Source organism: Nycticebus coucang, chromosome 2, assembly GCF_027406575.1.
Source record: "Nycticebus coucang isolate mNycCou1 chromosome 2, mNycCou1.pri, whole genome shotgun sequence".
In the NCBI taxonomy this organism is placed as follows: Eukaryota; Metazoa; Chordata; class Mammalia; order Primates; family Lorisidae; genus Nycticebus; species Nycticebus coucang.
The window spans coordinates 183,772,460-183,796,886 of record NC_069781.1 but is presented as its reverse complement, the minus strand read 5'-3'; the positions used below and the strand labels follow the sequence as shown (position 1 = coordinate 183,796,886).

Below are 24,427 nucleotides of genomic sequence, written 5' to 3'. Positions count from 1 at the left end.
GCCTACCCACGTGCCCTGCCCGCACTCCACGGTCCCACCCACAAGCCCCTTCTGTCACCCGGTTTGTCAGCCACATCCTTGCAGCAGCTGCTAGTCAGCTGTGCCCTGGTCATGCCCTGCCTGTGCACACCACCCCTCCTCACCCCCAGCAGGCCTCACCCTGGGCTGCACCCTGTTTAGGGACCAGAGCTGGTACAGCCTGGGCATCCCTGAGACCCTCTGCTGCCCTACAGGAAGGAGAGGTGAGCCGGGGAGTTCTGGACCAGCTGTATGCCAGTGTGGGTGAGGCCACGCTGCCAGGATTCTCAGACTCCCGCCACATACCCAGCACAGCATCCAGGTAGGTGTTGGCCAAGGAGCTGCTGAGTCAGGACCTTCTCCTCCTGGCAGCCCAAGAGAGGCTGCCCCGAGTGACCGGCCTGACCTACATCCGCTGCTCAGCCAGCCCGATCTTGCCATCCAAAGATGGGGGACGCTTTTTGCCCACCAAAGCGCCTTGGGGTGCTCCTCCATCCCCTGCCCATCCTGAAGGCCATTCTGACCCAGCCTCCCTCCCGCAGCATGCTGGGGGCCGAGGAGCCCTTGAGCAGCGTGACGGACACCAGCAGCCCCCTGAGTACTGGCTACCACACACGCAGTGGCAGTGAGGAGGCAGTCACCGACCCTGGGGAGTCTGAGGCCAAAGCTTCTCAGCATGGCTCTCGAGAGCTTCCGGCCAGCACCCGCATCCGGACACGGACAGCCAGCGAACTGCTCCTGGACAGGTGCAGCCGGCCACCCTTGTCAGGCCTGTGGGGGGCGTGACCGCCTAGAGCCCAACCAGCTTGGGAGCCCATGTGCCACCGTGGCCGCTGACCAGGCCTTTGTGGCTCAGTAGCCGCGGACGACACCCCAGCTCACATCTCCCACAGGTGCCTGCACATCCCAGAGCTGGAGGAGGCAGAGCAGTTCGCAGAGGGGCAGGGCCGGGCGCTGCGGCTGCTGTGGGCTGCGTACCAGTGCGTGGCCGCCCACTCGGAGCTGCTCTGCTACTTCATCATCATCCTCAACCACATGGTCACAGCTTCAGCCAGCTCCCTGGTGCTGCCCGTGCTCGTCTTCCTGTGGGCCATGCTATCCATCCCTCGGCCCAGCAAGCGCTTCTGGATGACCGCCATTGTCTTCACCGAGGTGGGTGAAGTGGCTGGCGGGTGGGCGTGGGGCGGCCTGGCCTGCGGTGCTGAGCCCGCTTCCCCGCAGGTGGTGGTGGTCACCAAGTACCTGTTCCAGTTTGGCTTCTTCCCCTGGAACAGCCACTCGGTGCTGAGGCGCTACGAGAATAAGCCCTACTTCCCGCCGCGCATCCTGGGGCTGGAGAAGACCGATGGCTACATCAAGTGCGACCTGCTGCAGCTCATGGTCCTCTTCTTCCATCGCTCCCAGCTGCTGGTGAGCAGCTGCAGTGGGTGGGCAGCCCCTCACGCTGGCTCCTGGCCCCACTGGCAAGGCTGGGACCTGTGTGGCCAGGTGGCCACCTCACCACCCTCTCCCCACAGTGCTACGGCCTCTGGGATCATGATGAAGACCCTCTGTCCAAGGAGGATGACAGCAACAGTGGGAAAGAACAGGGGTCTGAGGAGGAGCCGGGGGTCCTGCTGGGCACCCAGACCGAGGCAGGCACTGGGCTCCAGGAAGATTTGGGGGTGCCTGGGGCCACCACCAAGGATCACATTCAGGTAGAAGAAGTAAAGACTGGACCCAAGGATGGGGCCCCAGAGCCCCAAGTGGAGCTGAAGCCCCCCAGCACAAGGCGCATCAGTCTACGTTTTAGGAGGAGGAAGAGAGAGAGCCCAGAACCCGAAGGGCCAGCCACCATCGGTATAAAAGCTCCAACCAGAGCCCCCCTCACCCAGCACTCAGTGTAGCCACTACCCCCTCACCACGTCTCGGGGAAGCTGTCTCCTCAGATGAGACACCAGGCCCAGAGTGGGGCCTGCCCATGCTCCAGGATGGCCCTGGAGCCCAAGACTCCCACTTCTCCTAGAGCAATGGGGGGTTTTTTGTTTGTTTTTGCGGTTTTTGGTCCAGGCTGGGTTTGAACCTGCCACCTCTGGCATATGGGGCCGGTGCCCTACTCCTTTGAGCCATAGGCGCCGCCCTAGAGCAGTGGTTCTCAACCTTCCTGATGCCATGCATGACCCTTTAATACAGTTCCTCATGTTGTGACCCCCAACCATAAAATTATTTTCGTTGCTACTTCATAACTGTAATTTTGCTACTGTTATGAATTGTAATGTAAATATCTGCTATGCGGGATGGTCTTAGGCAGCCCTTGTGAAAGGGTCGTTCGACCCCCAAAGGGGTCATGACCCACAGGTTGAGAACCACTGTTCTAGAGGAAGCCTTAGCTGTCGGCAGTGCTGGGCTGCCCTGGGCACAGGGTGAGGGGTCTATCAACCTTAGCTGGCAATGCAGTGGGCAGGTGCTTGTCTGTACAATGGGGATGCAGCCTTTGGGGTGGGCGTGCTCAGCGAGTGACGGTTTCTCCCCCATAGATACGAAGGGTGGGGAGGAGGAGGAGAAGGAGGAGGTGGCCACCTCAGAGACACGGAAGCTGCCAGGCCGTTCCCAAGAGAGAGTGAGGGCAGCCGCCCTCTGGCTGCAGACCAGCTGCCTGTCTCTGTGAGTCACCCTGGTCTGGGAACAGCCTGGGCAGTAGGGGCAGTGTGGAGAGGCGGGCACCCAGCTGAGCCCACCTGCCCACAGGGCCCAGAGCGTGTACCGGCCGCTGCGCTGTTTTTTCCATGACATTCTGCACACTAAGTACCGCGCAGCCACCGACGTTTATGTCCTCATGTTTCTGGCTGATGTTGTCGACTTCATCATCATCATCTTTGGCTTCTGGGCCTTTGGGGTGAGCTGGGTCGGGACATCCCCAATGAATGCAGAGTCCAGCAGCTGCCATGCCCCCCAGGCTCTGGCTCCCCCTGACCCATTTTCTCCTGGCCACAGAAGCACTCAGCAGCCACAGACATCACATCCTCCCTGTCAGATGACCAGGTGCCCGAGGCCTTCCTGGTCATGCTGCTGATCCAGTTCAGCACCATGGTGGTCGACCGTGCCCTCTACCTGCGCAAGACGGTGCTGGGCAAGCTGGCCTTCCAAGTGGTCCTGGTGGTGGCCATCCACCTCTGGATGTTCTTCATCCTGCCTGCGGTAACTGAGAGGTGCGTGCTGCACCCTGAGGTGCTCAGCCTCCCTCCTGGGACACTGGTACTCCTTTGTGCAGGGCAGGTCTGGGGTCCCCAGGAGTCTGATTCTCAGGGGGGCTCTGACCTGCCCCTTCCACCCCAGGATGTTCAGCCAGAACGCAGTGGCCCAGCTGTGGTACTTCGTCAAGTGCATCTACTTTGCCCTGTCTGCCTACCAGATCCGCTGTGGCTACCCTACCCGCATCCTGGGTAACTTCCTCACCAAGAAGTACAATCATCTGAACCTCTTCCTCTTCCAAGGGTATGTATTGGACTGCCTGGGGGGTCGGGGAGCAGAGTACACCAGCTGGGCCTGCTGCCCTTGGTGGACCACTGTAGGATCTGACATGGATCCTGGCTGTGGGCAGGTTCCGGCTGGTGCCCTTTCTGGTGGAGTTACGGGCGGTGATGGACTGGGTGTGGACAGACACCACACTGTCCCTGTCCAACTGGATGTGTGTGGAGGACATCTATGCCAACATCTTCATCATCAAGTGCAGCCGAGAGACAGAGAAGGTACCTGGGCCAGGGATGAGGCTTGCAGGAACAGGTGGGCTGCCCTGCAAGAGCCAGACACACGAGCATCTCTCTCAGGGGCCCCCAGACCATGCTGACAGGCCCGGGGGACCCAGGACTCTGCCTTGTCAGAGGCAGGCTGTTGGCAGAGCAGCAGCCACCCAGGCTGGCGGGAGGGGAAGGGACCAGGACAGACCTGTGTCCCAAGGTTCTTATTTTTTGACCACTTGAGAGACTTCATCCACCACATGACTCACCTACTTGAAATGTACAATTCAGTGGTTTTAGTACATTGGGAATTGAGTACCCACCACTACAACCAATTTTAGAACATTTCTCTCTTCCCACAAAAGCAGCCCAGTGCCCACTGGCTGCCATGCCCACCCCGGTACCTGATCTGCTTGCTGTGTCTCTGGCTTTTCACGAGACTGGAGCTGCACGGAGCCTTGTCCTTTTTACTTAGCACACCTTCAGGGGCTGTGTTGCTGCATGTCCCATCCACCTGCTGGTGGTCTGTTTCCGAGGAGGGCCACTGGCTCGGGTGGTGGCTCTGCACTTAACATCTTGAGGATGCACATTTCCTGGTGCAGCTGTGCCCTCCCACCATCCCACTTCCCCACCCCAACCTGGTGACGCGAGGTGGCCTGATTTGATGTTTCCCTCATGGCCAAGGATGCTGTGCACCTTCTGTGCACTTCCGGCTATTCACATAGTGTCTTCACAAGTGTTTGCTCAGATGGTCAACCTTTTCTTGGCTTGTCTTTCAAGCACTGAGTTCTAGTTCTTCATATACTCTGTTTATTAACCCCCTATTGGGTATCTGATGCACAGAACTTTTCTCCCTCTCTGGGAACTATCTGCTATCTCGGTAGTGCCTATTGATAACATCCAGTTTTTTTTCTTTTGCTTGTGTTTTCTGTTGTATCTAAGAATTCCTTGCCCAACTCAAGGTCATGAAGACTTGCCTGTTTCCTTCTAAGAGTCTCAGTCTTCACTCTTGGCTATGGTGTGAGGCCAGGGCTCTCCAGCTATCCCAGAACCATGTGGCACCCTAAATGTGAGGGTTTGTTTCTAGACCCTCAGGTCCATCTCCTGACTCCTACAGCCTTGCAGTAGGTTTGGCCATGGGCTGCTGGCTGAGCGATGGCAAGGCTGACCAGGTGACCTATGTCATACCTCCACCCAGAAATACCCACAGCCCAAGGGACAAAAAAAGAAGAAAATCGTTAAGTATGGTATGGGCGGCCTCATCATCCTCTTCCTCATCGCCATCATCTGGTTCCCCCTGCTCTTCATGTCACTGGTGCGTTCTGTGGTTGGTGTTGTCAACCAGCCCATCGACGTCACTGTCACCCTCAAATTGGGTGGCTATGAGGTAAGCACCTGACAGCCTGGTGTATAGGTTGCCTGGCCAGCGTGGACTCAGACCCCTCTAATGTGGGTTCTAGCCAAGGAGGTGCCACTCCTCCGCTGTCCTTGTGGACCCAGGGTGGGGCTCTGCACGGGTCCTGGAAGGCTTCAGCTCATGTCACCCTGTCCCCGCCCCAGCCACTGTTCACCATGAGTGCCCAGCAGCCGTCCATCATCCCCTTCACCTCCCAGGCCTATGAGGAGCTATCCAGGCAGTTTGACCCCCACCCGGTGAGCAGCCCCACCATGCCACTGCCTGGGGCGGGGACACAACATGGGGGGTGGCACTCTGCTGAGGTGCCACTTGTGCCCAGCTGGCCATGCAGTTCATCAGCCAGTACAGCCCTGAAGACATCGTCACAGCGCAGATCGAGGGCAGCTCCGGGGCACTGTGGCGTATCAGCCCCCCGAGCCGGGCCCAGATGAAGCGGGAGCTGTCCAGTGGCACTGCCCATATCACCCTGCGCTTGACCTGGAACTTCCAGAGGTGGGTCCTGTGCTTTGGGTTAGGCGAGGAGCGCCCCACCCTAGGCCAGAGAGTCATGCCAAGCTGCCCTTCAGGGACCTGGCCAAGGGCGGCACGGTGGAGAACACCAACGAAAAACACACCCTGGACCTCGCTCCCAACAGCACTGCGCGGCTGCAGCTGGCCAGGCTGCTTGAGGGCACCTCGAACCAGTCTGTGTGAGTTGGCACAGGGCTGGGCGGCTGGTGGGCAGAGCACCGGTGGCCAGGACCTGATCTGTAGCTCTTCCCACAGGGTCATCCCCAACCTCTTCCCCAAGTATATCCGCGCCCCCAATGGGCCTGAAGCCAATCCCGTGAGGCAGCTGCAGCCTCGTGAGTGGGCGTGTGGGGGTAAGGGGGCGGGATGTAGCCTGGGCCCTGGATGGCAGGGCAGCCCTGGCCCCAACCATCTCTGACTCTGATGCAGAGGAGGAGGCTGACTACCTCGACGTGCGCCTCCAACTGCGGAGGGAACACGTGGGCACAGGGGCCGCTGGCTTCCTCGAGTGGTGGGTGGTGGAGCTGCAGGACTGCCAGGCCGACTGCAACCTGCTGCCCATGGTCATCTTCAGTGACAAGGTCAGCCCTCCGAGCCTTGGCTTTCTGGCTGGCTACGGGTGAGTGTGCAGCACAGGGACGGGATGTCCAGGGTCTTCTGGCAGCCCCGGCCTCACTCATCCTGTCGGCAGGATCATGGGGCTGTACGTGTCCATCGTGCTGGTCATTGGCAAGTTTGTCCGCGGTTTCTTCAGCGAGATCTCCCACTCCATCATGTTCGAGGAGCTGCCTTGCGTAGACCGCATCCTCAAGCTGTGCCAGGACATCTTCCTGGTGCGGGAGACGCGCGAGCTGGAGCTGGAGGAGGAGCTCTATGCCAAGCTCATCTTCTTGTACCGCTCACCAGAGACCATGATCAAGTGGACCCGAGAGAAGGAGTAGGCACCAGGTAGTGTGGCCACGGCACGCAACACCCCTGGGCTGGGGAGCAGTGACCCTCCACCTGGCCCACATGAGCCCTGATGCTGCTGTCAAAAGGATGCTGCATCCCCACCACCTGTGTGGTGCTGCTGTCCCACCCCCTTGCCCAGGTGGCCCTGGGCAGCCACACTGGGCCTAGCTCCCCGTTTGCGTACTGTAGAGTTTTCTAATTAAAAACAGTTTTATTTATACAGACAATCACAGGGCCAGCCCTCAGTCCTTGCCTTCCCTTGGGGCTGGGTGGCTGCCCTCACTGCACATCGAGGTTGAGCTCTCTGTGGTCTCTGCCTCCCCGTCACTGTCCACAATCAGATACTCTTGGACCTCCTGCAGCACCAAGGCTCTGGGGGGGGGGTGAGGGGTACACAGTGGGAAGCAGCACCCAGGCTCTGGGGGGACGAGGGGCACACAGTGGGAAGCAGCACCCAGGCTCTGGGGGGACGAGGGGCACACAGTGGGAAGCAGCCCCAGGCTGCCACCCAGAAGGGGCTCCCGACAGTGTGCTGGTACCTCTGGCGGCGGAGCTGGGCCTCAGCCAGGATGTAGGGTGGCAGGGAATCCAGGGAAGGCTGCGGCCGAAAGCTGGCGTGAATGAGGGCAGTGTGGCTGTGGAACCAGCCCCCTTACCACCCAAGGTGCTTTTCTTACTTCTCTTCCCCAAGCCACCTGGGGGGCAGGAGGGGCTCCCACTCACCAAGTCCTTCATATTCACACGGCAGCCATAGCAGAGTCGCTCAAGGACGTAGACTCGGGGGTCCCCCCTGCAGAGGCAAAGCCAGCTGTGCTCTGCCTTGGCAAATCAGCATTTGCCAAGGGGGTGGGGGGTGGGGAGAGGACGGGCTCCCTCCCTTTGTGCAGCTGCCAGAGGCTGGCCATGGGGTGGGACAGGGCAGGGACTCACCTTTCGCAGGCCCCCCTGCAGCAGCCCTGGGCCCTGCCCACCTCTGGAGGACAGCAGGGCCCTGGGTGCATCCCTGCCTCAGCCAGGGCAGTGGGTGGCTGCATCTGGGAAAGGTGCGAGGAGGTCTGAGCCCCAAAGGCCGTGGCACTGTCTACAAGCAGAGAGAGGCTGAGTGGACCCTGGGGCTGCTGAACCGCACACCCATCCCCAGCTCCCTTCCACAGCCCGTCACCACAGAAACCCAGCACAGACCAGCATCATCAACATCCAGTGTGCACAGGCAGAGGAGGCAGCGGGGCCCAGAGCAGGCAGGGTCATGGCTGTCCCTGGGCGCCTTGGCCAGCTTCTCACTTGTCCTGTGGCCAGATAGCAGGTCACACGCTCAGTAAAGGCCTCACTCCTTCCCAGGCCCAAGCACAGTGGCAGCTCAGCAGCCCCACTTCTGCCCCACACACCTGTACACGGTGCTGACGGTGGAGGGGAACTGGGTCTGCAGGCGCAGCAGGAAGGTTTCCATCAGCCGGTGGATGCTGGCCTTTTCGGGAGCCTACAGACAATGAGAAGAGGCTATGGTGGCCCCAGACCAGGGCCACCTACAGACAGTGAGAAGGGGCTGTGGGTGGCCCCAGACCAGGGCCACCTACAGCAGGTGTCAGGGGCTCCACATAGCCAGCCCAAGAGTCTGCCCTGTTCAGGAGACTGTATGCCTCCCAGAGGCGGCACCAGTGGCTAGCTGCCTCTTGGCTCTCCAAGGCACAGGGTGAGCAAACTCACTCTGGGGGATGCTGCTACTGGCACTGCCAGAGGACAAAGCTTGGGTCCCATGGAGGGACAACAGCCCCCCTGGTCAGTACAGCTCACCTTGGTGTCAATGGCTGGCGTGAAGACAGAAGGGACGGCAAATAGGCGGTTGTAGAAGGCAACCTCCTTCAGGGTGTGGTCCCGCATGGGCCGCACCACCACCACGTCCCCATGCCGCTCATCGGAAAAGCCCTGGGTGAGGCGAAGGCTGTGTGGCCAAGGTCCAAGTGTGCTCCCCTCCTCCAGTGTCACTGGACGGTGTCACAGACCCCCACCTCTGTATGGGAGACCCCAGGACTGAGGTGGGGAGGGTCTTCAGGGACCCCAGGTTCCTGCATACCGTGTCCCAGGCCAGGAAGGCCCCTCTCCCCAGTGCCAGGTTGGTCATGAGTTTGATGGCCAGGCGGGTGCAACTCTCCCCTGTCATCACCTTCGAATAGCCGTGGGCTCTGGCCACATGTAGGATCAGGTGGGTCCTATGGTAGAGAGTGCCTCAGAGGCCCAGTACCCGGGGGAGGGATGCCTCAATGGCCTGGGGTGGACAGGATGTGGGGGAGGGTGGGCCTCACGGTCCTGGGGGTGAACAAGACGGAGGTGGGGCGGCATTCACCTCAGGGTCTGCAGAAGCTCTTCCTTGGCTGTCAGCGTCTCCACTGAGTGGAACAGTCTGGACAAAGCCTCAGTCTGGGCAGCTACAGGTGACCCTGTTGGGCTCTGGAGGCCCATGGGGCCCTGTGGGGGGGGCTGGCACAGCTGTCCCTGCTGCTGAGCCAGGCTGGAACTGTCCTCAGTGCCCTGGGTCCCAGGTGTATGCTGCTGCTGGAGGAAACTGCCCACAGCCGCCTTGTAAGCCCCTGCAGTCCCTGCTGGTTCCTGGGCAGAGCAGCGCAGCACTGCTGGCGGCAGGCTGAAAACCTGCCGGGACACAGGAGAGGGCAGTGAGGCCAAGGCCCATGCCCACACTACAGGGAAATGGAGACTCAGAGGTCACTTCCAGGGACACACCTACTCACTTCTTCTAAGGCAACTAGGTACCACGGGAACCCAACAGTCTGCAGGATCAGCTTCACCTCGGCCAGGGTCTTTGCTCTATCCTCTGGGCTCTGACCACAAGCTGCTCCCTCTGAAAGACCCAGGCAGGACAAGTGGTTGTGGCTCTCAGCAAAGCCCAGGCAGGACAGGACAAAGTGCGAGGCCACAGGGAGAAGTCCCACTGGCTACAGGGCGGTGGTTTCTGTAGAAACCGCAGAACACTGTTTTCTGAGCAGGCAGGGAGCTGCTGCCCTGTGGCTGAGCACAGCATTGGGGATGCCTCCCTGGAAGGATGCCCTGTGGCAGTGAGGATCAAGGACAGCAACCCAGCCCCACCACACCCTGTCCTTGTCACCAAGACACGCTCTTCTCAGTTCCCAGACCCCTTCATGGGGCTGCAGGCCACTCCCTCCTCCCACCCTCAGACTTCCTGACGATGGTCTGAGACCCCAGAATGGCAGTGCATGTAATGGCGGACACATCCACTGGCTACTCCAGAGAAATGTCCCCACCGAGGCCTCGATGTGAGGATAGCACCAGCAATTTTTGGCAAGTCCTACCAGAGGCCTACCCCCAGCAACTGGGGTTGGAGAGGAGTGAGAGCCACACGTACCATCAACAAAGATGACCCCTGGCACAAAACGCAGTCTTTTGGCAGAATCTTGACTCAGACCCTGGAGGGAGAAGTGTCAGAGGTTTGGACCCCAGCCACAAGCCACAGGCACTTTTCCAGTTGAGAACATTTCTCATCTGGATTTAGTGCCCTCCTAGAAGGTAAAGGGCGCCCCCCCAAACAAAGCCCCTGGGATCTGGGTGCTAGATAAACCCCAAAGGTGAGGTTGGTGAATGGGGTCTTCATCCCCCCAGGTGGACTTCCCTACTTGAAGAAACCCCAGCAGTGGCCCCTGACCGGTGTGTCCTTGACATCCCAGCAATGCCCCAAGAGAGGGAACAGGGTCCTCAGGACCACTGTGCCACCTACCCAGGCACCTCTGACCACTCAAAGCATTCTTGGACTTAAGAGTAGAAAGTGACTACATGGCAAGAGCAGGGCATAGCCAGGCACAAGAGGGCAGTGCCAGGTGCTGGACAAGCAGTGGACAGGGGGGTACCATCCAGGCAGGTGCAGGGGCTCCCAGGTCACCGACCATCCTACCTCATCCTGCCCACCTCCCCTCCCAGTCTTGAACATCACTGACTGGCCTGGGCCATGCCAGGGCCCAGCCCACCACCCTCAGCCACCCCCATCCCCACCCCACCGTCTGCAGCCTCAGCTCCCTGCCCCTCCCTGCCATACTCTTCACCTCAACCTGGCCACTGCCGCCCCATTCTCCCACCAGCGTCCAGTAACCGCACTTCTATGCAGGCTGAGCAAACGGACAAGGCTCAACTGAGCACAGCTGAACACTCTGCACATGGCTTCTGGCTTGTGCACCTGCTGTATACACATCTGAGAACCCACCAGGTTTGGGGGGAGGCTGCTCTTGAGTCCCAAGAGTCCCTTGGGCAGGCTAAAAGAGGTCCTCTCAGCCTGCAGCTTAGCCCAGCAGCCTGGACCCAGGGGTGGTGCAGACCTACCTCAAGTACCTGCCAGACCATGGAGCTTGATGAAGGCCCTCCTGACCACGTCAAGAGCACCTGTAGAAGAATATCATTGAAGTCACCACATCTCTCCCCTACACAAGTGTCTGCCCCACCTCAAGGACAACACAGACACCAAGCCTACCCTCAAATACCAGGGAGGGTCCAGGCCCCCCCACAGGAGGGACAGCAGAGGCCTTGAGTCTCAGGGCCAGGCTGTTCAGTCAGACCCCAGGACCCAGACACTACCTTCTCACCCGGGAAGATGAGCCGGTTCTTCCCCAGCATAGCCCTGAACTTGTGGGTGTAAAAGGCCTTGAAACAGTCCCTGCAACACAGACGTGAAGGTGAAGGAGCAGGTCTGTGCCTGTACCACCAGGCAGCATCTCCCTCCTGATGGGTCACACTGTCTTTCCTTTAGCTATTTCCATCTTTAAAGGCTCCATCACAAAGGGAGATGAAGCTGAGGGGCTTCCCAGCTGTGCTTCCCCAGGGCAAGCTCACTGGGGCATCCCCGACAATCCCCACCAGGTATGAGTTGCCTGGGGCATGGAGGCTGCATCTAACACCTCCAGGGCCAGAGCCCAGGCACCACTTGCACCCTCCTGGTGCTCAGGAAAGGCACAGCTAGTGGAGTGGATAGACTCAGGCACATGAAGGGCAAGGCCACCCCCAACCCCTATAAAAAAATGAGTTGATGACCTGCTCCCAAGAACCCCTACCCACAACAGAAGTGCCACCTCCTTGGGGTGAAGTGGGGAGATGCTAGGAAGCTGCAGCAAGGACCCAACATCATGGGGCTCCACAGCTGGCACCTCTAGTGTGTTGGGCCCACCTGGGCCAGAAATGACCAAGGCTCATGCACAGGCCTGGACTCATCCCCCAATCCCAGAATCATGACTCTGGACAGGGCCTAAGAAGCTATATTCAAGCTATATTCTTTTTTTTTTTTTTTGAGACGGAGTCTCACTATGTTGCCCTTAGTAGAGTGTCTTGGCATCACAGCTCACAGCAACCTGAAACTCTTGAGCTTAAGCGATTCTCTTGCCTCAGCCTCCCAAGTAGCTGGGACTATAGGTGCCTGCCTCAACGCCTGGCTAGTTTTTGGTTGCAGTTGTCGTTGTTTAGCAGGGCCAGGCCAGGCTTGGACGCGCCACCCTCAGTATATGTGGCTGGCACTCTACTCACTGAGCTATGGGTGCCGAGCCAGGAAGCTTTATTTTTTTTTTTTTGTAGAGACAGAGTCTCACTGTACCGCCCTCAGGTAGAGTGCCGTGGCGTCACATGGCTCACAGCAACCTCTAACTCTTGGGTTTACGCGATTCTCTTGCCTCAGCCTCCTGAGCAGCTGGGACTACAGGCGCCAGCCACAACGCCCAGCTATTTTTCTGTTGCAGTTTGGCCGGGGCTGGGTCCGAACCCGCCACACTTGGCATACGGGGCTGGCGCCCTACTCACTGAGCCACAGGCACCACCCCGGGAAGCTATATTCTTTTTTTTTTTTTTTTTTTTTTCAGTTTTTGGCCGGGGCTGGGTTTTTGAACCCACCACCTCCATTATATGGGGCTGGCGCCCTACTCCTTTGAGCCACAGGTGCCACCCAAGGGAAGCTATATTCTTTTTTTTTTTTTTTTTTTTTTTTTTTTTTTTTTTGTAGAGACAGAGTCTCACTTTATGGCCCTCGGTAGAGTGCTGTGGCCTCACACAGCTCACAGCAACCTCCAACTCCCAGGCTTAAGCGATTCTCTTGCCTCAGCCTCCCGAGCAGCTGGGACTACAGGTGCCCGCCACAACACCCGGCTATTTGGGAAGCTATATTCTTAATAAACTTTCCAGCTGACTCGAAGTCACCAGGTCAGAGGTTCTCAGCCTTGGATCGATGTCAGAATCACATAAGCTACCTGAGTCAGAATTCAGGAGCAGGCCCCAGGAATCTACTTTAAAACTCCCCTGCTCCCCTGCACTCCCAGGCAGAGTGGAGAATAGCGCCCAGCACAGAAGGGAGTAATGTTGCCATAGGAGGCCACCCTACACCAAAGGATGTGCCCCAAGTCATATCTTCCTCCCTGTAAGGTACAGCAATCCCTGCCAAATCCCAGGCCCCATGCACAAGTAGTCAAACACCCCACAGTTCCTTCCAGAATGGTAAAGTAACTCCACATTTCACAGCAAACGCCAGGTCCAGGGACTCCAGGTGGCCAGCAAGTACCAAGGGGAAACTAACAGTGTGGGAAGTTTCACTAAGAGGGGATTGGAGTGCTTCACTTCACCTCCTATTCACTGTGGGGAGGGATACCTGCCTCTATACCAGCTGGGCTCAGGCATGGAGTGTTCATACCCACACACTGTGTCTGGGCTCCTGTAACCACGCTACCCCACCACGGGGCCAGGCAAGGCCGAGTTTCCCAGCATGTGCTTGTTCTTTTTTGTTGTTGTTGAGACAGAGTCTCACCATGTAGCCCTTCGTAGTGTCATGGCGACTTAGCTCACAGCAACCTCAAACTCTTCAGCTTAAGCAATTCCCTTGCCTCAGCCTCCCAAGTAGCTGAGCATATGCTTGTTCTTAACAATCACTGGGGAACTTCACTCAAAACCCCCACCTGGAGGGATGGGTTTCCATCCATTCCCAAGCCCAAGAGAGCAGGGCAAGAGGAACATCTGGGCCCAGGCAGGGACCCCACTGGCCACAAGAGCCTCGCCTAGAGCCACTGCAAATGGGGCATGGCCATCATCTTCAGAGGCCCCTAGGTGGCTGAAGCAGGGCCTGCTTTGCCCAGGATGTGTTTCCAAACAGCCCACACCTCATCTTCCAAACCCACCAGGCTCCCAAACATGGTCATGGATGAGGAAGTTTGTGGAAAACAATCTACTTAGTTCTCCCCTTCAGTTTCTTTTGGGGAACAAAACCCAAGATTCTTGGAGACCAATTTAAAAATGAGATCATTGGGGCAGTGCCTGTGGTTCAAAGGAGCAGGGCGCCGGCCCCATATACAGGAGGTGGTGGGTTCAAACTCAGTCCCCACCAAAAACTGCAAAAAAAAAAACGAGATCATCACTCATTCAACAGACATATGCTAAAAAAGTATGCAACTTAGTCCTTAAGAGATCTAAAGTGAGACAGACTTGGTCTTTCCGTGGGGAGCTATGGATCAGACATTTAAACAGACCCCAAGGCCGGGCGCAGTGGCTCACGCCTGTAATCCAAGCACTCTGGAAGGCCAAGCTGCGGGGACTGCTTGAGCTCACAAGTTCGAGACCAGTCTAAGCAAAGGCAAGACCTGGTCTCTAGTAAAGATAGAAACACTGAGGCAAAAGGATGACTTGAGCCCAAGCTAGAGGTTGCTGTGAGCTATGATATCATGCACTCTACCCAGGGTGACAGCTTGAGACTCTTTGTCTCAAAAAGTAATAATAATAAATAAATAGACCCAAGGAAGATGTGACAGGGCCACAGAAGAGTTCTGGATAAAATGAACACCCCCATGCCCTAGCCCTTCTGGGAATTCACCTATGCTCTCATCAAAAGGTCTCCCCAGACCAAGGGAAGGCTGTAGCTCTCCTTCCAAGCCTCTATCCATCCCCTCCCTCCAGAAACAAGCATCTTGCGAGATAAACAACTTTCATACAGAGCACCTGCCAGAGTTCCCAGAATGCTCTAATCTGCCCCTAGATATGTCCCAGATGCAACCAAATGCCCATCCCTCCTATACCTTACTGCAATCTAAATACTCCACCTCTACTTCCAACTCTCCATCAGAGATCTTCCTGCCACCTGACCCATGGCTAGATCATAGGAGACTGCTACCCAAGCAGGAAATCAATGCTGTCCACCTTTTCAACACCAGGGTCACTGGGCACAACATTAGGAGTAAGAATAAAGAAACTACATGCTTTGGCAGTGCCTGGGGCTCAGTGAGTAGGGCGCTGGCCCCATATACTGAGGGTGGTGGGTTCCAACACCGCCCTGGCCAAACTGCAACCAAAAAAGAAAAGAAAAAGAAAGAAACTACATGCTTTTAAAAAGAAGAAATAAAGCCTCAGAAACTGGGGCTATGCTGTGCAGGACCATGTTTGCCACGGTTTCTTACCCACTTCCAGGCCTCACCTGCAGAAGGCATCTCCTGCCCGGATCACCACCACGGGCAGGCCTTCCTTACATTTCACACACTTCTGCTCACGGCTTCGGAGACGCGAGGAGAGAAGAGAATATAAACACAGATTACATGCTCCCCCATACCCAGTGGGCTTTGGGGAGACAACTCCGGTTTCTCACCCTAAGCTGCGTCAGAGGAAGACACCCAGATACGCACACAAACCAAGACAGGTGTTTTGTCCAAACTACCAAATTAACAATGGACAAAGAGGGGAATGTTTTGCCCCTATAGACCGCCCCTCCTGGACGCCGGGTAGTCCCCAGCGGCTGCTAGAATGAAAGATGCGAGCCCGTTCCCGGGGCCGCCCTCACGCTGGATGGCCACTTCCCGAGTACCGCGGAGCGAGGGCCACTCTGCTCCGGGGGCTGGCGCCCAGGAAGAAGGTAGGGCTCACCGCCGCAGGTTTTTACCCGGGCCGCGGGGCTGGCTGCGGGTCCTCGGTTGCCGGCTCCACGTAGTCCTCGCCCACCTGGCACATAGCTGCCGAGTCGGCTCACAGGAAGAAGCTGCGCAGCGGCGACAACTGCTCGGGTCGCACCTAGATGACGCCAGACCAGCGCCGGCGCCCCCGGAATGCGGATGGTGAGGGCGCGCTCCGGTGACGTCACCGCCGCCGTCGCGGCCGTGACGCGCGGGCCGGGCCGGACCGGGCCGGGCCGGGGCAGGACGGGGGGTAGGCGGCGGCGTGGGCCTGGCCCCGGAATGGCGATGTTCCGCAGCCTGGTGGCCTCGGCGCATCAGCGGCAGCCGCCGACAGGGCCCGCGGGCGGCGACAGCGGCCTGGAGGCACAGTACAGCTGCCCAATCTGCCTGGAGGTCTACCACCGGCCCGTGGCCATTGGCAGCTGCGGCCACACGTGAGCGCGCCCGGCTGGGGGCCGCGGGTGGGAGCGCCCCGACCCGGGAGGGGTCCCAAAGCCGGTGGCCGTCCGAGTGCGGCCCCGGCGCGGGAACTTGGGGCGCGCAGGGGGGTCTGGGCTTCCCAGCGCGGCGCCGTTCCTGCTGTCTGGGCTCGAGCGTCCTCAGCCCAGGCTCCAGCTCGCTGGCTCCAGGCGCTCGGTGCGACCACCGCTGGGCGATGGGGAAGACCTGCAGCGCCACCCAGCTGCAGGGCCCCCAGGGGCTGCTGACGGCCACAGCGGGCCGCCCGGGTATTCAGAGGGCAGCCGACGCAACCGCTGCGCCAGTCGCCGTCCATTTGGTCTGGAGTGCAGTAGGCAGTTGTAAATAAATGACTTGTGGCTTTTGCTGTCAACTCTTTTTCAGACCCACTGTCCGCTTGTTCCCTAAAGTTAGGGGAGAGACTTGTTTGGGGTCTGGTGTTGTTTAGTTAGGTTTTTAAGAACTTGGGTCACACTGATCACTGCGTAACCAGGCTGGCCTGCATCTTGCAGAGGTTTCTAGCTGCACCAGGGCCCTCTAGGTGTTTCAGGAACAGAAACGTTAAAGATGTGCCTCTCCTTACACAGGAGCTGTGCAAGAGGTGGGAGCTGTGAGGGGAGCTGTGCTCACGGAGGGAGCCAGGTCACAGAGGTCACTCCAAGGCCTCTCCTAAGTGCCTAAGTGCCGAATACAGATCTGTAGCAAAATTGTCAGGGTGGAGCTGGAGGGCTTCCTTGCAGACCATACTGCTGAGGAGGTGGGGTCAGGCCACTGTACCCAGGCAGGTAGGAGGCCCTAGAATATTTTGCAAAGGCAACTGACTTCAGAGGCTCCAGATACAAAGAGGAAGCGGGAACTGCTGGGGGTGAGGGGCATGCTAGTCACCTTAAAGGCTGAGGGGGGACGCTTTTCCTGGGCCCCAGTGACAGGAGGCCAGGCACCTCTCCACACCAGCAAAGCTCTGCTGATCTCTCTTGTAAGGACACCAGGGGACACCAGCTGCACTGCTTAGTTACGCCCTGCTGTGACATTTCAGCTGGCAGCCTCCAAACGGAACTTAACTTCTTGTGCACTGTGCATGTGCGAGTGGGTGGGTGTGTCTTTCCGCTGTGGGTCTTCCAGCCTGTTGCTAAGAGCTGTAAGGCTTGTCTTGGGCCTCATGGTAGAGGCTGCTGGTCTCTTCACCCACTGTCACTGTGACATGGACCCCATCATTCCGGTTTCCTTTCTGAATAAATCAGTATTTGCTTTTTTTCCCAAAATATCTTTTTTTAAGCTGTAACTTTCAGAATATAGAACTGTATAGAATTGTACAGGCCTCTCCCTGATGCTTTTCTTGGCGGGGGTCTGGTGGTTCTGGTGTTGAGTCCTGTAGGAGCCTTTTCACAGCCTTTGCCTTCAGCAGGCTTTCTCCCTGGCTATCTCTGCTGCCTCTTTCTCACAGCTTGTTGTTGAGTGTTGCTATGGCACGTGTGCAAATGGGCACCGAGAGGTTAAAGGCGCATGTGTTTCCTTTAAAATGTTTGCTGATGGCTGATTCTTTCCTTCCATGAGCTCCCTGACCAGAGCAGTTTCCTTTCCCAGGACAGGATTCTTGTGAGAGTACTGGGTTTGGGGCCAAGCACCCTGCCCTGGCTCAGACAGCAGGCCCCTTGGCACAGCAGTGTGTCCCAAGGACAGCCCAAGCGGTGTGCCATGTCCTCAGGTCCTGAGACAGCTGGGAAAGCCTTTGTAAGGCAGCCTCTGCTTATCACGACAGTGACAGATTTTGTGAGGAGACTGGCCTGCTGGCCATGTAGGTCTCTGAAACCTTGGCCCGTCCTGGCCCCCCTGCAGGAGGGCCATGCAGGAACAACACCTCAGAGGTGCCATTGTGGACCTGAGTTCTCGTAGTCGCAGTCTCAGTCCCAGCTGTCTCCCAGAGGCTGGTGACACCCACATCCACCACCCTCGGCTGCTTCATCCCGCTGAGAAGCTGCTCTGCACCAGCCCCTGGGCAGATATGGGCAGGAACTCTGTGGGAGGAGCAGGGCCGCTGTGGGGCCCTCAGCACAGCAGGGTGGCAGTCCCTGGAAACTAGGCCACCAGCCACCTCATCAGAATGCTTGGTTCTGCCTCTTGCCCCTCAGGGATGGAACACAGAGATGGCTGGGCTGGGCTGCCCTGCAGGTGGGGCTGGGTCCCTCTTATGCAGCCCTATGTCCTGCTAGGGAGGAGGAGGGAGCTGGCCCCTTGGCCAGACTCTGGTGGTCTTTCCTTGGGGACACCCTTCCCAGGCCTTGCCCTGAGTAAGGTGGCTGCAAGGCAACCCATAGCCTGGGGTGGCCTCTGGTTTCAACAGCTCTCTAGAGACAATTCACACATCCCTGCAACTCGCTCATTCGAAGCCTCCCATCAGTGGTCATCCCAGACAGAGACCAGCAGCCTTCCCACCCTTCCACACCCCTGGCAGCCACTGATCTGCTTTCTGTCACTATGGGTTTGTTTGTGGACAAATGCCAGACACTCCATAGTATTGGTATCTACAATACAGTCTGTTGTGTTGGCTTCCTCCATGCCCTGTCCTCAGGGCCTCCCCATCTGTACACATCAGTGCTGCTTCCCTCCCTGTCATGGCTGGAGACCTTCCATGGTATGTGACACCACATCTGTTCATCCGTCCAGATGCTGGTAGACACCTGGGCTGTGTCCATTTCTGCTGAGGACGCCTGTGTGCAGGTCTCGCCAGCACCTTATTGGGTGACTGGGTGAGGCGAGAGGCCTCCCAGCAGTGAGGTGATTGAACCCTGTGGGCCTTGGCAGGATGACCCTCAAAATACCCACTGGGGCCCTCTGGGGTAGGGGTCTCCCTTGGAAGCCTGTGGGTGGTGCTTGGGGAGACTTTGCCCCATTTGGGGGACAGAGGTGACAGCTGAGGCCTCTTTACTCTGTAGGAAAAGGCATGTCGGGAACCTCCCACTTCTGACAGGTCTCAGGTCTGAGAATGAGTCTTGCCTCCACTTAGGTGCAAAGCTTAATGTGGGAGTTACCGGCCATGTGTAGGAGAGGTCCCACCACTTTGCCTGGAGGCTGGGCCTTCTTGCTAAAACGGTCTTTCCTTGAGAAAGATGTGAGAATGTCTTAATGGCAGAGACCTCTTCCCCCTTAGTTCAGTGGAGCACATCTTCCCCCCACAAGCCAGCCTGCTGCCTGTGCACAGGAGAAGGGGTGTGTGTTCTTGAAGTCTGCAAAGTAGTATCTTTCTGCAGGGTCTAGGCCAGCTGCCCCCAAGAACACCCTGCTGCTGGGAGCCGAGTACACACAGGGCGCTTCCCCTTCATGGCATTTCCAGGGCACAGAGCCAAAAAGGTCCACAGAACCTCTGCCCAGACAGCAGGAACCCCTCCTGGGGGGCTGTCCCACAGACTTGGGGGTTCCCTGCCTCCTTACCTGGTCCAGCCCTTCTCATTCCTGGGCCTGAAAGTTTCCTGTCCTATGACTGTTAGTGATTTTACCCCCCACACACAAGGGCAGCACTTGCAGCATTCCCAAGGTCCCCCAGCAGTCACTCCTCTGGGCTGACACCTGTGCTGAGGAGCCCAGCTATAGCCCTGCCCACACCCAAGAACAGCAGGGGTCCTGCTGCTGGGAGGCAACTCCTATCACCTTTTAGCCAGAGGGGCCTATCCAGCTGGCAGGCCTTGGGCACAGGAGTAACTGTCTCCAGAAACGCTGACAGTTGCAGAGAAGCTGTCCCCTGGACTCTGAGCATGCTGGGGCCTGAGCGAGGCCTGGGGTGCAGGGCAGGAGGCCTGAGCTTCCTGCTGGCCCTCAGACCCATGTCCCTGCAGGTTCTGTGGGGAATGCCTCCAGCCGTGCCTGCGGGTACCATCTCCCCTGTGCCCACTCTGCCGCCTGCCCTTCGACCCCAAGAAGGTAGACAAGGCTGCCCAAGTGGAGAAGCAGCTCTCGTCCTACAAGGCACCCTGCCGGGGCTGCAACAAGAAGGTACCCACCGCCTGCTTGGGCTTCCTTGGGTCTCCTTGGGTCAGAGCCGGGCACTTTCAGTGGGGCGGCTTCAGGCCACAGGTTCTGCTTCCCAGCAGAAGAAGGATACAGGGGCCATCTCCCTTTCTGCCTAGGGACCAGCTGCTCTGCCCCTGCACGAGGAAGCCTGCCAGGCCCCCCCTCCCCATCTCTTGCTTCTCAAAGTGACAACTGAGAGCCTGTTAGAACCTCGGGCACCCTTGTGCACTGTGGCCAATGCAGGGACCCAAGGCTGAGCTGCAACCTTCAGCCCTTGGGGTGCTTCAACTGCCAGCTGCCGCTGCAGGCTGTGACAGGGCAGGCGGCACCTCTTGGGGTCTCTGAGGCAGAGGTGAGCCACAGGCAGAGTTGAGGGTATCAACTAGTGCTGGGCAGCCCTCCGCCCCATTTCCATCCTCTAACCCTGGACTCCCAGCACACAGCTGTGTCTTCCCAAATGTGTACTAGGTCTTTCAGTGTCCAGCAGATCTGGGCAGGGCTGGGTACCAGGCTGGTATCCAGAGGGCCCCTTGGCAGTACCCTCAGGAGGACCTGTCACCCTAGATGCCCAGGTGGCTCTGTTTGCTGAGCACATGCCCTGCACCCACGGGAGCAGGTGTCCCTCACTTGCCCCTCAGTCCTGAGTCTTGTGGCATTTGCTGAGTGGCAGGACTTGGTGGTCTCTACCTCTCACGGAGGGTTGACTATGGCCTCTCCTGTTCTGGGCCATTTATCTACCATGCTGATAGTTACCTGTCCCCGGCATGAGAGCAGCTCTGCCCCTTCCGTGTTCCATGAGCGGGTTTCTGCCCTCAGCCAGGTCATCCTGCTGTGACTAAGGTTTTGTTGTGTCACATTGTGTGTGTCACACTTGGTTAGGAGTTCCATCAAAGACATTTATGTAGTCAGCTAGACAGAGTGGCTCTTGGCTATCATCCCAGCACTCTGGGAGGCTGAGTAGGAGAATCAATTGAGCTCAGGAGTTGAAGACCAGTCTGGAGAGCAAGAGAGAGACCCCATCTCTAGTAAAAATAGAAAAACTAGTCCCAGCTACTCAGGAGGCTGATGCAGGAGGCTCTCTTGTGCCCAGGAATTTAAGGTTGCTATGACCTAGGACACCATGGCACTCTAGCCTGGGTTATAGAGTGAGACTCTATCTCAAAAAAAAAAAAAAAAGGGAAAAAAAAAGATGTTTCTCTTAAAGGATTTTTTCTGGTGGCTCCTATTAAGAGGTGTGTTTTTCCTTAGAGGTGTTCTCACGGACAGCTAAGATGGCTACCTTTGGAAGTGGCCGGTCACTGGCTCTGAGCAGTGGCAGTTCTAGGGCTGTGGGGCTCAGCAGCTGGTCTCCAGGATGCTGCAGCTCCTTTGCCTGGCATCTGTCCTCCACCTGGTTCCCTCACCAGAAGCCCTGTGTATAGGTCATTGCCTGAGGCCTTTCATTGTTTTAGGAGCAGAAGGGGCTGGGTCCCCTTGCTGCAGCTGACACAGACGCTTGTTGTTCTGTCCTGGACACCTGAGGCTCTGCCCTGCTGGGCCCTCAGGGCTGCCTTTCCCTCTCACCTGCCCCAGGTGACCCTGGCCAAGATGAGAGTGCATGTCTCCTCCTGCCTGAAGGTCCAGGAGCAGATGGCCAACTGCCCTAAGTTTGTCCCTGTGGTGCCCACATCCCAACCCATCCCCAGGTAGGAGCTGCTGGGGGAAGGGAGGGCCGGAGTCCTGGGGGGGTCCTCGCAAGACCACAAGAGGAGCCTATGGAAGCAGGACCCTGGGGTTGGGGACACCTGGGGTGTTGGGGGCCAAGAGGAGAGTGCAGGCCAGGCCCCTGCTGCAGTGCCCACTCACCCCATCCCGCCACTCACCCCACCCCCGTCCCGCCCGGCCAGCAACATCCCCAACAGGTCCACCTTCGCCTGCCCATACTGTGGCGCCCGCAACCTGGACCAGCAGGAGCTGCTGAAGCACTGTGTGGAGAGCCACCGTAGCGACCCCAACCGCGTGGTGAGTGGCTGTTGGCCTGGGGGAGGCAGGGGCAGAGCACACATCCTGGGAAGCCTAGTCTCTGCGAGGCCGGGTCTGCCCTGGACCCCCAGGGTGTGACTCTCTGCCCAGCAGCACCTGGTGGGGGCTGGGAAGAGTCCATGCCTTTGGGGTGAGGCACAGCTGTGGGGACAGTCGCACATCATGGGCCAGGCCGTGCCCGTCCAGTGGGCCTTCCCAGGCCAGGGCAGCACTGCCAGGGACGTGCAGCCTCGGGGCATGGAGGGAGTTGTTCCAGGTCCTGGAAGTGCCTTCTCCTGCTGCATGGAGCCCAGCTTGACCCAGTGCCCGGTTCCAGGTCTGCCCCATCTGCTCGGCGATGCCCTGGGGCGACCCCAGCTACAAGAGCGCCAACTTTCTGCAGCACCTGCTCCACCGGCACAAGTTCTCCTATGACACCTTCGTGGTGGGTGTCGTCCTGCCCTGGGGTCCTGCCTGTCCCTCCCTGCCTGGCCTCCCACCCTCCTGCCAGCCTCAGGGTCCCCATGTCATGGGAAGCCAAGAACACAAAAGCTTGGGTAGGGCTGCGCCTCTTTTGGGTTCCACAGCAGGGTATGGTGGCACCAGGCCTGGTGGGGCCTGCTCTGCATGGGGAGGCACAGGGCTGCTGGTTTGTTCTTTACGCTCCCCAGCTCGCCACCCCACAGATGCCTCCCATCAGCCAGGCTTCCTTCGAGGTGCTTTCTGGAGAGATCGGAGGAAATGTCTCCACCTCTGACTCTGTCCCACCCACAGCGGGTCAGCAGGTGCCAGCCACCCAGGACTCACGCTCCCATGTCCCAGATCCAAACTGGAGCAGGTCACGGAGTCTGAGCTAAACCCACTCCCCATCCACACATCCCCCACACACTCCTGGCATACAGTCACTGAGCCCTGAGTCTCAGACCACAGGGTACCCTCAGGGAAAGCCAGGTAGCAGCCACATGGTGCATATGGCACTTTAACCCCATAGAGGACCACACACTGCCCTGTTCTGTGGGATACTGGAGGGAGGCAGGGGCCCAGCTGCTGGGCCAGGAGTTGGCCAGGCCCTGAAGCCCCTGCCCATCTCTGGCCCCTGTCCCAGGACTACAGCATCGATGAGGAGGCCGCCTTCCAAGCTGCCCTGGCCCTGTCTCTCTCTGAGAACTGAGGGCAGCACAGCCTCCTGCCAAGCGGGGCCAGGCTGGGTCCACACCTGCGCTGGATCAGGGGGCCTCCACGCCTGCACAAGGAGCACCTGTCCACAAGCTTCTGGAGCCTGCAGAGACGGAGGCCGGCCGCTGTCCCTTTGCTGTGAGAGCAGGGCCACCAAGGTCCTGGCCGGCATTGCTGGGCTATTCGGTGCTTCGGGCTGAGCAGGCCACCTCGTGGGCAGTGCAGCCAGCTGCCCCTTCAGAGCCATGATGTCCTTGGGAGAAGAGGCGGCCGGCAACCTGGCTGCATGAAACAGGCCCCGCAGCTGTGGGGAGAGCTGGGGAGGAGCCTAGTAGCCCACCCCACCCTGCCCCACTTCCACCTTGCGCGTTTGGTACCGGCTTTTGTGATACTTAAAGACCCTGGCATTTTTCTATATTATCCAGTGTCATGATCTTTTCAAGTTTTATAGAGCAAAAACAAAGCGGTTACTCTTCATATTGCAATATCTGTGTTTGACTAGGAATAATAGTATTTTTATGGAACATTTACAAAATTATATTTTTTAAAAAAAACAAAAATAAACGTGGATTCGGGGCAAGAAGGGGAGGATGGATTGGGCAGTCCCGTGAGCCAGGGGGCCAATGCATCTCACCAGGGTGTGCGGGGTGGGCAGCCCTGAGTCGTCCCTGTGCATCAGGCCTCCTGTGGGCTCTGAGAGTGTCTTTGACAGTAACCAGAAAGAGTCCCAGCGCCTTGGCCATTTGCTGTGGCCGCCCCTGGCAGATGCAGCAGGCTGGGCCGAGGCCACCTCATGCCTGGGGCCTGGCTTTGGCCAGCACTGTTACTTGCCAAAGCTGACCATGTCCTCAAGCAGGGCCTGTCTCCCTGCAGTGGCAGAGCCCAGGGGCCAGGCAAGGGCCTGCTTGGTGGTGGATGGGCCAGGAAATACTTGTCAGCACCCTTGTTCTGTTCATGGCATCAATTATTGCTGTCTTTTACAAAAGTTTAAATAAAATGTTTCCAAGCATCTCCAGCAGCCTTGGCTGGCAGGTTTCAATTGTGCACTGGTGTGGAATCACCAGGCCATCATTTACATCCAAGGTCTTCAGGTGTCTACTTTCCAGGTGGTTTACACAGGGTGGGAGGCCCACCTCAGCCTCAGTGTGTGCTCTTGGCCTGAGCCTTATTTGGGTCACAGGGTCATATGGAGGTGTTTAGATACAGTCCTGAGCCTCCCTCCCTACAAGACTTCACCCTGTCCCTGGGTCTCT

At 58.2% G+C, this 24,427-nt stretch overlaps 3 protein-coding genes across 12 annotated transcripts in view; 2 read left to right on the top strand and 1 right to left on the bottom strand.

The window, feature by feature from the left end:
• The window catches only part of PIEZO1 (piezo type mechanosensitive ion channel component 1), a 49,097-nt gene extending 42,480 nt beyond the window's left edge, over positions 1-6,617 (top strand). For 3 of the 4 annotated variants that reach the window (XM_053554880.1, XM_053554889.1, XM_053554874.1), the window contains 17 exons: positions 234-340; positions 561-764; positions 912-1,170; positions 1,240-1,428; positions 1,536-1,857; positions 2,535-2,661; positions 2,746-2,893; positions 2,992-3,206; positions 3,334-3,492; positions 3,599-3,746; positions 4,933-5,121; positions 5,295-5,387; positions 5,471-5,643; positions 5,718-5,840; positions 5,917-5,996; positions 6,091-6,280; positions 6,353-6,617. In XM_053554880.1, coding sequence (XP_053410855.1) covers positions 234-340; positions 561-764; positions 912-1,170; positions 1,240-1,428; positions 1,536-1,857; positions 2,535-2,661; positions 2,746-2,893; positions 2,992-3,206; positions 3,334-3,492; positions 3,599-3,746; positions 4,933-5,121; positions 5,295-5,387; positions 5,471-5,643; positions 5,718-5,840; positions 5,917-5,996; positions 6,091-6,280; positions 6,353-6,602 — 2,976 coding nt within the window. In that variant the 3' untranslated portion in view covers positions 6,603-6,617. Of the gene's footprint in view, positions 1-233; positions 341-560; positions 765-911; positions 1,171-1,239; positions 1,429-1,535; positions 1,858-2,534; positions 2,662-2,745; positions 2,894-2,991; positions 3,207-3,333; positions 3,493-3,598; positions 3,747-4,932; positions 5,388-5,470; positions 5,644-5,717; positions 5,841-5,916; positions 5,997-6,090; positions 6,281-6,352 lie in introns of those variants that run through there. The other variant, XM_053554900.1, reaches the window with a different exon arrangement.
• Positions 6,618-6,837: 220 nt separating this feature from the next.
• CTU2 (cytosolic thiouridylase subunit 2) lies at positions 6,838-15,665 on the bottom strand. Of its 7 annotated transcripts, none has more exons than XM_053554925.1 (15): positions 15,521-15,665; positions 15,062-15,136; positions 11,206-11,284; positions 10,954-11,013; positions 9,989-10,049; positions 9,357-9,466; positions 8,954-9,258; positions 8,684-8,819; positions 8,404-8,535; positions 7,998-8,089; positions 7,795-7,898; positions 7,543-7,693; positions 7,336-7,402; positions 7,152-7,210; positions 6,838-7,030 (listed from the first exon to the last, which is right to left on the bottom strand). In XM_053554925.1, the coding sequence occupies exons 1-15, from the start codon at positions 15,586-15,588 to the stop codon at positions 6,937-6,939; spliced, it is 1,593 nt and encodes a 530-aa protein (XP_053410900.1). In that variant the 5' UTR covers positions 15,589-15,665; the 3' UTR covers positions 6,838-6,936. The 7 variants fall into 7 exon arrangements, with proteins under 7 accessions (XP_053410900.1, XP_053410891.1, XP_053410918.1 ...); XM_053554916.1 differs by having other exon boundaries at positions 6,838-6,984; XM_053554943.1 differs by having other exon boundaries at positions 6,838-6,984; positions 11,214-11,284; positions 15,521-15,647.
• Positions 15,666-15,705: 40 nt separating this feature from the next.
• RNF166 (ring finger protein 166) lies at positions 15,706-24,185 on the top strand. The gene is made up of 6 exons (XM_053554979.1): positions 15,706-15,967; positions 19,823-19,979; positions 21,570-21,682; positions 21,884-21,998; positions 22,336-22,443; positions 23,104-24,185. The coding sequence occupies exons 1-6, from the start codon at positions 15,813-15,815 to the stop codon at positions 23,167-23,169; spliced, it is 714 nt and encodes a 237-aa protein (XP_053410954.1). The 5' UTR covers positions 15,706-15,812; the 3' UTR covers positions 23,170-24,185.
• The last annotated feature ends 242 nt before the right edge of the window (positions 24,186-24,427 follow it).